Source organism: Anomaloglossus baeobatrachus, chromosome 1, assembly GCF_048569485.1.
Source record: "Anomaloglossus baeobatrachus isolate aAnoBae1 chromosome 1, aAnoBae1.hap1, whole genome shotgun sequence".
NCBI classification, from domain to species: domain Eukaryota; kingdom Metazoa; phylum Chordata; class Amphibia; order Anura; family Aromobatidae; genus Anomaloglossus; species Anomaloglossus baeobatrachus.
In genome coordinates, this window is record NC_134353.1 from 13,697,963 (window position 1) to 13,712,563 (window position 14,601).

Below are 14,601 nucleotides of genomic sequence, written 5' to 3' on the forward strand. Positions count from 1 at the left end.
CACCCGAGCATGGTAGTGCCCGCTCATCACTAGTTACGAGTACCGAGCACCTGAGCATGGTAGTGCCCGCTCATCACTAGTTACCAGTACTGAGCACCCAAGCATGGTAGTGCCCGCTCATCCCTAGTTACCAGTACTGAGCACCCGAGCATGGTAGTGCCCGCTCATCACTAGTTACCAGTACTGAGCACCCAAGCATGGTAGTGCCCGCTCATCCCTAGTTACCAGTACTGAGCACCGGAGCATGGTAGTGCCCGCTCATCACTAGTTACGAGCACCGGAGCATGGTAGTGCCCGCTCATCACTAGTTACGAGCACCGGAGCATGGTAGTGCCCGCTCATCACTAGTTACGAGCACCGGAGCATGGTAGTGCCCGCTCATCACTAGTTACGAGCACCGGAGCATGGTAGTGCCCGCTCATCACTAGTTACGAGCACCGGAGCATGGTAGTGCCCGCTCATCACTAGTTACGAGCACCGGAGCATGGTAGTGCCCGCTCATCACTAGTTACGAGCACCGGAGCATGGTAGTGCCCGCTCATCACTAGTTACGAGCACCGGAGCATGGTAGTGCCCGCTCATCACTAGTTACGAGCACCGGAGCATGGTAGTTAGTGCTCGCTCATACTATAGCTGACTCTTCACACTGGGCTGGGAAGAGAGCTTCATTGTGAGTTCAGTTCCCCTCTGGAATTAGATGGAATTTGAGGTGGGGGCTGGGAGAGCTTGGCAGGAGGAGGAGGTGGATTGGGGAGAGGAGGGCTGAGGGATTAGTGCAGCTGAGGTTTCTTTTATACACTCTGGAGTTAAGTTCAATAGAGGACGGTGTCCACCAGTGACCATGTACCTGACCCCGGTCCTGCTGACAGTCCTCTGTGCTGCTGTTTGTATATGCAAAGTCTCTGCTGCACCCCACAATGGCACTGCCACCCTGGTATTCAAAATCAGCAACCAGACAAAAAGCAAGAGCCCCTCCAGCACTGGAGGAGCCAATGGGACCGCGCAGCCCTATGTCAGCGAGGACCTGAATGAACCGGTCCCTAAAGACAGAAGACTGAGGCTGTCAGAGGAGAAACCTGCAAACAAGACAGGTGAGGATGAGGCCATTTCCCTGAGCCTGACCGCCTGCACTGTGACCGCCTGCACTGTGACCGGCTGCACTGTGACCGCCTGCACTGTGACCGGCTGCACTGTGACCGGCTGCACTGTGACCGCCTGCACTGTGACCGGCTGCACTGTGACCGGCTGCACTGTGACCGGCTGCACTGTGACCGCCTGCACTGTGACCGCCTGCACTGTGACCGCCTGCACTGTGACCGGCTGCACTGTGACCGCCTGCACTGTGACCGCCTGCACTCTGCCTGGCTGCCCTCTGCCTGGCTGCACTGTGACCGGCTGCACTGTGACCGCCTGCACTGTGACCGGCTGCACTGTGACCGCCTGCACTGTGACCGGCTGCACTGTGACCGGCTGCACTGTGACCGCCTGCACTGTGACCGCCTGCACTCTGCCTGGCTGCCCTCTGCCCGGCTGCCCTCTGCCCGGCTGCAGAGCTGCACTGTCCCCCACTAAACGCTGAGGTCACACTGGATACTCTACTATGTTTTATATACAGTATGGATGATATCTGATATCAGCAGACATTGCGATATGTGATATCTGCAGATGCTATATGATATGTGATATCTGCAAATACTGAACAATACATGATATCTGCAGATGCTATATGATATGTGATATCTGCAAATACTGAACAATACATGATATCTGCAGATGCTGTATGATATGTGATATCTGCAGATGCTATATGATATGTGATATCTGCAGATGCTATATGATATGTGATATCTGCAGATGCTATATGATATGTGATATCTGCAGATGCTATATGATATGTGATATCTGCAGATGCTATATGATATGTGATATCTGCAGATGCTATATGATATGTGATATCTGCAAATACAGAACGATATGTGATATCTCCAGATGCTATATATCTGCAAATACAGAACGATATGTGATATCTGCAGATGCTGTATCATGTGTGATATCTGCAAATACTGATGATATGTATGCTATGTGATATCTGCAAATACTGATGATATGTATGCTATGTGATATCTGCAGATACTGACGATATGTACGCTATGTGATATCTGCAGATGCTATGCAATATATAATATCTCCAGATACTGAACGATATTTTATAACAGCAAATACTGTACAATATGTGATATCTGCAGATGTTATATGATATGTGATAAATGTAAATACTGAACGATATGTTATATTTGTATGTGTGGGGGCTTCTCATCCATGGAGGTGGTCATTCACAATGTGTGGGGCTTCTCATCCATGGAGGTGGTCATTCACAATGTGTGGGGGCTTCTCATCCATGGAGGGGCTCACTCACAATGTGTGGGGGCTTCTCATCCATGGAGGGGGTCACTCACAATGTGTGGGGGCTTCTCATCCATGGAGGGGCTCACTCACAATGTGTGGAGGCTTTTCATCCATGGAGGAGGTCACTCACAATATGTTGGGTTTCTCATCCATGGAGGGGATCACTCGCAATGTGTGGGGGCTTCTCATCCATGGAGGGGGTCACTCATAATGTGTGGGGGCTTCTCATCCATGGAGGGGATCACTCACAATGTGTGGGGGCTTCTCATCCATGGAGGGGATCACTCACAATGTGTGGGGGCTTCTCATCCATGGAGGAGGTCACTCACAATGTGTGGGGGCTTCTCATCCATGGAGGGGGTCACTCACAATGTCTGGGGGCTTCTCATCCATGGAGGAGGTCACTCACAATATGTTGGGTTTCTCATCCATGAAGGGCATCACTCACAATGTGTGGGGGCTTCTCATCCATGGAGGGGGTCACTCACACTGTGTGGAGGCTTCTCATCCATGGAGGAGGTCACTCACAATGTGTGGAGGCTTCTCATCCATGGAGGAGGTCACTCACAATGTGTGGGGGCTTCTCATCCATGGAGGGGGTCACTCACACTGTGTGGAGGCTTCTCATCCATGGAGGAGGTCACTCACAATGTGTGGAGGCTTCTCATCCATGGAGGAGGTCACTCACAATGTATGGGGGCTTCTCATCCATGGAGGAGGTCACTCACAATGTGTGGAGGCTTCTCATCCATGGAGTTGGTCACTCACAATGTGTGGGGGCTTCTCATCCATGGAGGGGGCTCACTCACACTGTGTGGGGGCTTCTCATCCATGGAGGGATCACTCACAATGTGTGGAGGCTTCTCATCCATGGAGGGGATCACTCACAATGTGTGGAGGCTTCTCATCCATGGAGGGGATCACTGACAATGTGTGGGGGCTTCTCATCCATGGAGGAGGTCACTCACAATGTGTGGGGGCTTCTCATCCATGGAGGGGGTCACTCACAATGTGTGGGGGCTTCTCATCCATGGAGGAGGTCACTCACAATATGTTGGGTTTCTCATCCATGGAGGGCATCACTCACAATGTGTGGGGGCTTCTCATCCATGGAGGGGGTCACTCACAATGTGTGGGGGGCTTGTCATCCATGGAGGGGGTCACTCACAATGTGTGGGGGTTTCTCATCCATGGAGGAGGTCAGTCACAGTGTGTGGGGGCTTCTCATCCATGGAGGGGGTCACTCACAATGTGTGGGGGTTTCTCATCCATGGAGGAGGTCAGTCACAGTGTGTGGGGGCTTCTCATCCATGGAGGGGGTCACTCACAATGTGTGGGGGCTTCTCATCCATGGAGGGATCACTCACAATGTGTGGAGGCTTCTCATCCATGGAGGGGATCACTCACAATGTGTGGAGGCTTCTCATCCATGGAGGGGATCACTGACAATGTGTGGGGGCTTCTCATCCATGGAGGAGGTCACTCACAATGTGTGGGGGCTTCTCATCCATGGAGGGGGTCACTCACAATGTGTGGGGGCTTCTCATCCATGGAGGGGGTCACTCACAATGTGTGGGGGGCTTGTCATCCATGGAGGGGGTCACTCACAATGTGTGGGGGTTTCTCATCCATGGAGGAGGTCAGTCACAGTGTGTGGGGGCTTCTCATCCATGGAGGGGGTCACTCACAATGTGTGGGGGTTTCTCATCCATGGAGGAGGTCAGTCACAGTGTGTGGGGGCTTCTCATCCATGGAGGGGGTCACTCACAATGTGTGGGAGCTTCTCATCCATGGAGGGGGTCACTCACAATGTGTCGGGGCTTCTCATCCATGGATAGGCGGGGTCACTGACATTGTGTGGGGGCTTCTCAGGGACATTATCATGAATAAAGACTGGGGTCTTATGAAGTGTTTTTGGATTATGGTAATTTGAGGTGGCCCTTGTGCTCGCACTGCTCCTTACTCGGTTGAGCATTATGGAAGTCAGTAGGAATCCCCAACATTCTCAACCTCAGATGCTCGAGGCTCGGTCTAGTGATGAGCAGTAACTAGGACGCTCGCCCATCGCTAATGTTAATGTATCCAGTAAACGTAAAAACATCTGACAAAAGGATAAAAAAAAATTATGAAGTCGCAAAAAGTCAAAAACAAACTTTGTTGTTTTGTAAACTTTTGGTCTTGGCAATAATATTATTATTGTGTGATAATTATTACATGACCACCAGAGTCCTTAAAGGGATCATCCAAGCTGAAATGGAAAGTCTGCAGCCAGTCCGTGCACACAGGCACAATTCCCCAACGTCCCTTGTGCGGGTGGGTCGTCATTTGACAGGAGCCGGATGAGTCTCGTTGGCACTTGACCATTAGTAAGCAAAACATGTAAATGTAGCCACGTGGCCTCCCTCCCGCCCTAGGTATGCAGAGGAGCCATGATTCTACAGAGGAGCCATGATTCTGCATCGGAGCCATGATTCTGCATGGGAGCCATGATTCTGCATCGGAGCCATGATTCTGCATGGGAGCCATGATTCTGCATCGGAGCCATGATTCTGCAGTCTGGTTTGGTAACCAGTAGCGTCTGACCAGATTGGGTTTACGCAGAGCCGAGGCATTAATCATGGTGCTGGCCATCATCTGGTACGCAAGTATCTGCAGCTGGTGGCCAGGCTGTCAGTATTGAGAAATGATCCCCGAAAGTGACGTTTCTCCCTCTGTCCATCTCCAACGTTTCTCCAAGTGCATTTACTGTTGAGCGTCCCGCTGGCTGTGGGTTGGGACTTGACCATCCATAATGGCGCCTCCAGGCTTGTACTGCACCGAAGCTTCACGCTCACAGATGGCCCTCACTATGGCTGCGGCTCCTCTCTGCACCTGATCATGTCACCTTCGTGCTTTTCTTGCATATTCCCTCAATGGTTCATCAGTCTACACGGTGTTGTGCAGAGGTGTGGATTACCCATCTTCTTGACACACATTATATGTGCTCTGGTTGGGCCAAGCTTAGAGTTTGCATGTTACCGGATCATCACTCGCTGCTCACACCGGCTGTTCTGCCTTCACCTGCCACCACTGCATGGGTCATTTCACCTGGTGCCTGCACAAGATGCATGTCGTCATGTGACTGTGTGTGTGATTATATACCCGGTCTATCACTGTATATGGGTGCATGTGATTGTATACTGGGTCTATGATTGCATATGGGTGTGTGTGATTATATACCCGGTCTATGACTGTATATGGGTGCATGTGATTGTATACTGGGTCTATGACTGTATATGGGTGTGTGTGATTATACACCGGGTCTATTTGTTTGTGTATGGGTATATACAGTCATGGCCAAAAGTGTTTGCACCCTTGAAATTGTTCCTGAAAATGAAGTATTTCTCCGTAATGCTATTGCAGTTACACACGTTTTGTTATACACAGGTTTATTTCCATCGTGTTTATCGGAACGACAGAAAAAAAAGGCAAATTGGACAGAATTTCACCCAAAACTCCAAAAATGGGCCCGACAAAATTGTTCGCACCTTTCCAAAATTGTGGGTAAACAACTTTGTTTCCAGCGTGTGATGCTCGTTCACACTCAACTGTGACAAGTAACAGGTGCGGGCAATATGAAAATCACACCTTAAACCAGATAAAAAGGTGAGAAGTTGCCTCAATCTTTGCATTGTGTCTGTGTGTGCCGCACGAAGCATGCAGAACAGGAGGAGGAGAAGAGAACTGTCTGATGGCCTGTGAACCAAAATTGTTGAAAAATATCCACAATCTCAAGGTTACAAGTCCATTATCAGAGATCTTGATGTTCCTTTGTCCACAATACGCAACATAATGAAGAGGTTTACAATCCATGGCACTGCAGCTAATCTCCCTGGACGTGTATGGCAGAGAAAAACTGATGAAAGGTTGTAACGCAGGATAGTCCAGATGGTGGATAAGCCCCAATCAATGTCCAGAGAAATTCAAGCCGTCCTGCAGCTTAGGGGGCATCAGTGTCAGCGCGAACTATCTGTCCACATCTGAATGGCATGACACAGAGACAGAAAAAAGTCAAAATGTACGTGACCAAAATCATTCTGGAAAAGAGTCTTGAGGACAAATGAGACAAGAAAGGGCTTTCTGGTAAAGCGCATCATACTACTGTTTACCAAAAACAAAATGAGGCCTACAAAGTAAAGATCACAGCACCTACAGGCACATATGGTGGAGGGTCAGAGATGATTTCTGGATGTTTTGCTGCCTCTGGCACTGTGTGCAAGAAATCATGAAATATGAAGATTACCAAAGGATTCTGGGTGGCAATGTAGAGCCCAGTGTCAGAAAGCTGGAGGTGTGTCCTAGATCAGGGGTCTCCAGCAGGACCATGACCCCAAACACTTCCAGAAGCCCCAGAAGTGGATGGAAACAAAGCACTGGAGAGTTCTGAAGAGGCCGCAATGAGTCCGGATCTAAATCCAATTGACTCTTGTGGAGAGATCTGAAGATTGGGAGAATAGAAGAGAAGATGACACAAGACGACACAAGACAAGATGACACAAGACAAGACGAGACGACACAAGACGAGACGACACAAGACAAGACGAGACGACACAAGACAAGACGACACAAGACGAGACGACACAAGACGAGATGACACAAGACGGGACGACACAAGACGAGACGACACAAGACGAGATGACACAAGACGGGACGACACAAGACGAGACGACACAAGACGAGACGACATAAGACGAGACGACACAAGACGAGACGACACAAGACGAGACGACACAAGACGAGACGACACAAGACGAGACGACACAAGACGAGACGACACAAGACGAGACGACACAAGACGAGACGACACAAGACGAGACGACACAAGACAAGACGAGACGACACAAGACGAGACGACACAAGACGAGATGACACAAGACGAGACGACACAAGACGAGACGACACAAGACAAGACGTCTTCAGATATGAAAGCCCTGGAGACATTTATAAAAAAGAGTCGGAGTTTCCAGGTGAGAGTAGGAAGAAGCTGTGGATGGTTATAGGAGGCGACTGATGGAAGTTGGGCGTGCAACCAAATATTAAGATGAGGGGGATAACTATTGTGTCTGGATCATTTTGGGGGTTTTGAGTGAAATTCTATCCAATTTGTCTTATTTTCTTTGTTTTCTGTGTTGTTCCAATGCACACAAAGGAAACAAACACATGTATAGCAAAACGTGTAATTATAATAATTATCTGGGAGACATACCGTACTTCATTTTCTAGAACAATTTCAAGGGTGCAAACAATTTTGTCCATGACTGTATGTGTGTGATTATCTATGGTGGATGAGCTGCATGGAGGACAGAACGCATGAAGGATGAGCTGCACGGTGGAAGGGGCGCATGAAGGATAAAATGCATTGTGGATGAGATGCACGTCGGAAGAGACACATGAAGGATCATATGCACTGTGGATGAGACATCAAGGATGAGATGCATGGTGGATGGGACGCAGGAAGGACGAAATGCATGGTGGATGGGACGCAGGAAGGACGAGATGCATGGTGGAAGGGACGCAGGAAGGACGAGATGCATGGTGGACGGGACGCAGGTAGGACGAGATGCATGGTGGATGGGACGCAGGAAGGATGAGATGCAAGGTGGATGAGACGTGCGTGTGAAGGATGAGATGCATGGTGGACGGGACGTAGGACGGATGAGATGCATGGTGGATGGGACGCAGGAAGGATGAGATGCACGGTGGACGAGACACAGGAAGGATGAGATGCACGTTGGACGGGATGCAGGAGGGATGAGATGCATGGTGGACGGGACACGGGAAGGATGAGATGCATGGTGGACGGGATGCGGGAAGGATGAGATGCATGGTGGACGGGACGCAGGAAGGATGAGATGCATGGTGGATGGGACGCAGGAAGGATGAGATGCTCGTTGGACGGGATGCAGGAAGGATGAGATGCACGTTGGACAGGATGCAGGAAGGATGAGATTCATGGTGGACGGGACACAGGAAGGATGAGATGCATGGTGGACGGGACGCAGGAAGGATGAGATGAACGGTGGATGGGACTCAGGAAGGATGAGATACACGGTGAACGGGATGCAGGAAAGATGAGATGCATGGTGGACGGGACGCAGGAAGGATGAGATGCATGGTGGATGGGACACAGGAAGGATGAGATGCACGGTGGATGGGACTCAGGAAGGATGAGATGCATGGTGGATGGGACACAGGAAGGATGAGATGCACGTTGGACAGGATGCAGGAAGGATGAGATGCACAGTGGATGGGACACAGGAAGGATGAGAAGTACATTGGACGGGACTCATGAAGGGTGAGATACACGGTGAACGAGACACAGGAAGGATGAGATGCATGGTGGGTGGGACGCAAGAAGGATGAGATGCATGGTGGACGGGATGCAGGAAGGATGAGATGCATGGTGGATGGGACGCAGGAAGGATGAGATGCATGGTGGGTGGGATGCAGGAAGGATGAGATGCATGGTGGGTGGGATGCATGAAGATTGAGATGCATTAGAAGATGTGCTTGTTCCATGGCATGGATAAATGATGGGATGTTGGAAGGTTTGTTTCTGAATATATGAGCCGTATGTATAACCTCTGTGGCACCAGACAAATTACCCAATCTCCTGTTTTGCATTTTCTAGCAAAAGTGGCGAAAAAAAAGGTTAAAATTGTCAAAACGGTGAAAGTTCTGAAGAAACTGAAAGAGGAAAAGACGAGTCCTGGAGCCGAAGGAACCTCTGAGGAACGTATGTACTGAGCAGATGAGAGATGTACAGTATGAAGACACAAGGGACCCAATACCCATGACTCTGATAGGCACCTGGGGGCTACATGTTTGGAATAATGCAGCCCCCCTGTGTGTGGGATGGGGGCATAAGAGGTGGGGGCTTCAAGTATGGAATAGTGCAGCACCCCTATGTGCAGGACGGGAGGTGGAGGCTTGATGTATAGCATGGTGCAGTCCAATTGTATACAATAATGAGGCCCTCTGTGGGCATAACAGGGTACGGGAAGTGGGGGCTTCATGTATGGAATAGTACAGCCCCTCGAGGGGTAGATCTTGGTCCTACTTCTCTTCTATATCTAGAGGTGTAGAACTCAGTCCTATCACTGTTCTGTATCTGGAGGTGTAGATCTCAGTCATATCACTCTTCTATATCTAGAGATGTAGATCTCAGTCATATCACTCTTCTATATCTAGAGGTGTAGATCTTGGTCCTATCTCTCTTCTATATCTACAGGTGTTGATCTCGGTCCTATAGCTCTTCTATATCTAGAGGTTTAGGTCTCAGTCCTATCTCTCTTCTACTTCTACAGGTGTAGATCTTAGGTCTATCACTCTTCTGTAGATCTCGGGCCTATCGCTCTTCTATATCTAGAGGTGCAGATCTCAGGTCTATCACTTTCCATATGTGATCTCAGTCCTATCACTCTTCTGTATCTAGAGGTGTAGAACTCAGTCCTTTCACTCTTCTGTATCTAGAGGTGTAGATCTCAGTCCTTTCACTCTTCTGTATGTATCTAGAGGTGTAGAACTCAGTCCTTTCACTCTTCTGTATCTAGAGGTGTAGATCTCAGTCCTATCACTCTTCTGTATCTAGAGGTGTAGAACTCAGTCCTTTCACTCTTCTGTATCTAGAGGTGTAGATCTCAGTCCTATCACTGTTCTGTATCTAGAGGTGTAGATCTCAGTCCTATCACTCTTCTATATCTAGAGGTATAGAACTCAGTCCTATCGCTCTTCTATATCTAGAGGTGCAGATCTCAGGTCTATCACTTTCCATATGTGATCTCAGTCCTATCACTCTTCTATATCTAGAGGTGTAGAACTCAGTCCTATCACTCTTCTGTATCTAGAGGTGTAGATCTCAGTCCTATCACTGTTCAGTATCTAGAGGTGTAAAACGCAGTCCTATCACTGTTCTATATCTAGAGGTGTAGAGCTTGGTCCTATCTCTCTTCTATATCTACAGGTGTTGATCTCGGTCCTATAGCTCTTCTATATCTAGAGGTTTAGGTCTCAGTCCTATCTCTCTTCTATTTCTTCAGGTGTAGATCTCAGGTCTATCACTCTTCTGTAGATCTCGGGTCTATCGCTCTTCTATATCTAGAGGTGCAGATCTCAGGTCTATCAATTTCCATATGTGATCTCAGTCCTATCACTCTTCTATATCTAGAGGTGTAGATCTTGGTCCTACTTCTCTTCTATATCTAGAGGTGTACAACTCAGTCCTATCACTCTTCAATATCTGGAGATGTAGAACTCAGCCCTATCACTCTTCTGTATCTAGATGTGTAGATCTCAGTCCTATCACTCTTCTGTATCTAGATGTGTAGAACTCAGTCCTATCACTCTTCTGTATCTAGATGTGTAGATCTCAGTCCTATCACTCTTCTGTATCTGGGGGTATAGATCTCAGTCCTATTACTCTAATGTATCTGGGGGTGTAGATCTCAGTCCTATCACTGTTCTGTATCTGGAGGTGTAGATTTCAGTCCTATCACTCTTCTATATCTAGAGCTGTAGATCTTGGTCTTATCTCTCTTCTATATCTAGAGGTGTAGATCTTGGTCCTATCTCTCTTCTATATCTACAGGTGTTGATCTCGGTCCTATAGCTCTTCTATATCTAGAGGTTTAGGTCTCAGTCCTATCTCTCTTCTATTTCTTCAGGTGTAGATCTCAGGTCTATCACTCTTCTGTAGATCTCGGGTCTATCGCTCTTCTATATCTAGAGGTGCAGATCTTGGGCTTATCTCTCTTCTATATCTAGAGGTGTAGATCTCGGTCCTATAGCTCTTCTATATCTAGAGGTGTAGATCTTGGGCTTATCTCTCTTCTATATCTAGAGGTGTAGATCTCGGTCCTATAGCTCTTCTATATCTAGAGGTTTAGGTCTCAGTCCTATCTCTCTTCTACTTCTACAGGTGTAGATCTCAGGTCTATCACTCTTCTGTAGATCTCGGGCCTATCGCTCTTCTATATCTAGAGGTGCAGATCTCAGGTCTATCACTTTCCATATGTAGGGATATAGTTGTTCTATATCTCTTCTATATCTAGAGGTCACTGTTCCTTTTCTTCTTTTTTTTTGGTGGTATAAACATCAATAACGATATTTTTCCCATGTTGAGGTACAATGATTACTCTCCTGCGCCTCTTCTTTGTACATAGAAGCATTTTGCGGCTTTCTCTCTATTTCTTGCCCAGGTTTGTGAGCCACTCTCCAGAATAAATGTAGGAGTCTACTATAGATGCATTGTTGAATATTTCTCTTGGAGAACTGTCTGAGTATGGACTTTACTGTAGCGTTAATTTCCGGCCTCTTCCTCGGCAGGTGTTTTCCGTCACCATTAGATGAGACTCCTCTTTATATTCTCTCCAAATCATTACGGAGTCCTCAGAGGGAGTGAAAAGGGGGCAAAGGTTCCTCCGCTATGCAGAGTACAAATATGGTACAGGAGACGAGAGTGCAGAAATAAGGGAACAGCTTTTATCAATGAGAGAGAAAATCTAGGAGTAAATCAATGGTGAACTAGGGTATGGGAACAGTATAATTACCATCCACTGCAGATTGTAGCTGGGCCGCACCAACACTGCGTCGCCCCAGGGATCCCAACTATCAATACAACAGAAAACTTTACAAGAAGAACTTACCTACAGCTATGTAGAAGGTGGGCTTGCCTTATGCCGGTTATGTACTATGCGTGTTATATTAAGTACTGATTGCATGTGTTATTATGTTGTGCTGGGTGTAGGTTCCAGAAACAGTAGAGTAGGACTGATGCCAAAGGCGCAACATAGTGATTGTGCTGAGATAGCGGCAGAATGGAATATATAGGGTTAAAGGGGAAGAGACAGATGCGGGAAAGAGAATGGTTGGTAGGTGTCTATAGGAGCAAGTCTAGAATAGGGTTCAAGTGTGAGAAGACATGGTCCGGAGCCTACTGCTCACCCCGGTGAACTTAGAGAGTCGTCTGGATAGAGGTGAGCAGAGTCAAGGGGGAAGGAGACACAGACCCCGGAGCTTGAGGATGAGATACAAGATAGTGACGGGGAATAGGTCAAGAGGTAGTACCCTACACTGAGAGGAAGGAAGAAAGGAAGGCCATGTCTGTCGTAACAGTGTGAAGAATAAAGTGAACTTTCTGGTTGGCTGAATGAGCACTCGTGTCACATGTGTTGCTAACTGTCTACGACAATGATTGTCAATGGGGTGCCAGACGTTGGCCTGAAAAAAACAGTAAGTGTCATGCACCCCATCCAAGGTCTCACCCGCGCACAGTTGCTCCTTAGTGAAGGAGTGCGGTGTCCGAGTGGCCTGGAGCTGGCACCTTCCTTCAGTTATACTATGCCAACAACCTAACTGTCCTCTGCTAATCGGACCGTGCAGCTACTGAGGCCTACATATTCTCCTTCCAGTACAGGTGCGGACGTCTCTTCTACAGACTCAGGGTACCTTGACTCTTCGGGATGGTGTCTCTTCTTGTCTCTTGGATCGCCAACCTCAGGAGCTTCCCAGTCTGGTACTGGCTTGATGTTTATTAGGGTACTGCCATGGTCTGGCTCGCAGTCTTTCTCTCGCAGCCAGGCACCGTGCTTAATTCCCAACCGCCACCATTCTCGGACACTTCTCAGTCAGCATCTTTGCTCTTTATAGCGAGCGACCCATCTTCTGTTACTGCCCAAAACTCTTCTCCAGCTCTTTTTCCTCTTCCCGCACGTTTTGGCAAGGGTTAGTCCAACTGCACAGTTTAGAGAGGAGTGCTGACTCGGCTAGTCCACAGAACACAGGGGAGCACCGTCTTTTAAAGTCAGTCCGTAGGGGCGACAACCCTGCATGAGTTATCCTCATTGTAATCATTGCCACCTCTGTTGGACAGTATGGCCGCCCTCCTCTTTATTGTATACACAAGATCGTAATGTTATTTGAATCCATACGTCAATATCATTTCCCACAGATGTTTGGAAAGTTCTGTAACTATCTGCTCTATGAATTCCCCCGTATCCGCCATTATCGGAGGACGGTACAGGAGGTTTATTGTGGCAGCAGCGGTCACACAGGTGGGATTAGTTTCAGGATATAAAACATTTTTACTTTCTGATTCCGGCGTTTACTCGTCCAAGTTGGCCCATGCTGTGGGTTTTTTTCTAGTTATGGTTCTAGCATTGTCCGTTTATGTAAGAGTAACTTCAAATCTGAAACATGTGATGGATAAAGAGCCGAGGTCATTGGGAAACGTGGGCGAGGATGGCTTTTATGTGGAGAGGAGATACAAAATACTTTGATCGCTCTGATTATGGAAGAGGATGTGTGAGTTATGAAACAACCAGGATGAAAGGTTGAGGGACACGTTGGTCGCACATGTCCGGATGAGTCACTGCACTGTGGATGAGGCTACGGACGTCCAGCAGATCTACTGACCAGTCATATCCTAAGTCACTGAGACATTTCTTCAGGAGAAAAAGATAATGTCCAGATGGAAGAGGCAGATGACAGAACAGAAAAAAGTGGATTAAGGTGTCCACATCCTAGATAAAGGTCAGCCAAACTACTCATTCACTTGTGTGGACTGAATCATTGCCGACACACTGCACCGCAACGCCAGATCCAAACAATACAACCCCCAGACTGGTCTCCGTTATTGCCCCCGTGACATCTCCCAGACACAGCCCTGCCTGCGAAGGGCCTAACACCATTGCTGCAATCACCACCAGCACTGGGAGAACCCACATTTAGCAGCAGCGGTTCTCCATCTTTAACCGCAACCCGCAGTTGGCATCATATGACAAAAACTCTTATAAATCCCCTGTAAATACTCCCATTAACAAAAGGGGCCCAGGGCACGGAAACGAGCAATGACCACCAAAGTGACATTCCCATTACATGTATTGCCTAGGGCCGAGTACCCCTTTCTCTGGGTGCTACAGAGGTATCTGTCAGAGGACGAAGGAGTCTAGAAGGGGAAAGAAGGGTCTGGAGAGGGCACTGAGATTTGTTGGGAGACAGAGGGGTCTTGAGGAGAATAGAGAGGGTCTGGGGTCAGCAGAGAATTCTGGAGTGAGAAACAGAGGACTGGAGGAGACAAAATGGTAGGGAAGGCCAACAAGGATCTGCAGGGAACAGAGGGGTGTGAAGGAGAACACAGTCTGGAGAAAAGAGAGGAGT

General features: G+C 48.2%; 1 protein-coding gene across 2 annotated transcripts in view; it reads left to right on the forward strand.

Moving 5' to 3' along the window:
• Positions 1-805: 805 nt before the first annotated feature.
• Positions 806-14,601, forward strand: part of LOC142268988 (putative carboxypeptidase X1) — a 49,745-nt gene continuing 35,949 nt past the window's right edge. The window contains exons 1-2 of one of the 2 annotated variants that reach the window (XM_075332376.1): positions 806-1,091; positions 9,077-9,181. In XM_075332376.1, coding sequence (XP_075188491.1) covers positions 842-1,091; positions 9,077-9,181 — 355 coding nt within the window. In that variant the 5' untranslated portion in view covers positions 806-841. The remainder of the gene's footprint in view (positions 1,092-9,076; positions 9,182-14,601) is intronic. The other variant, XM_075332378.1, reaches the window with a different exon arrangement.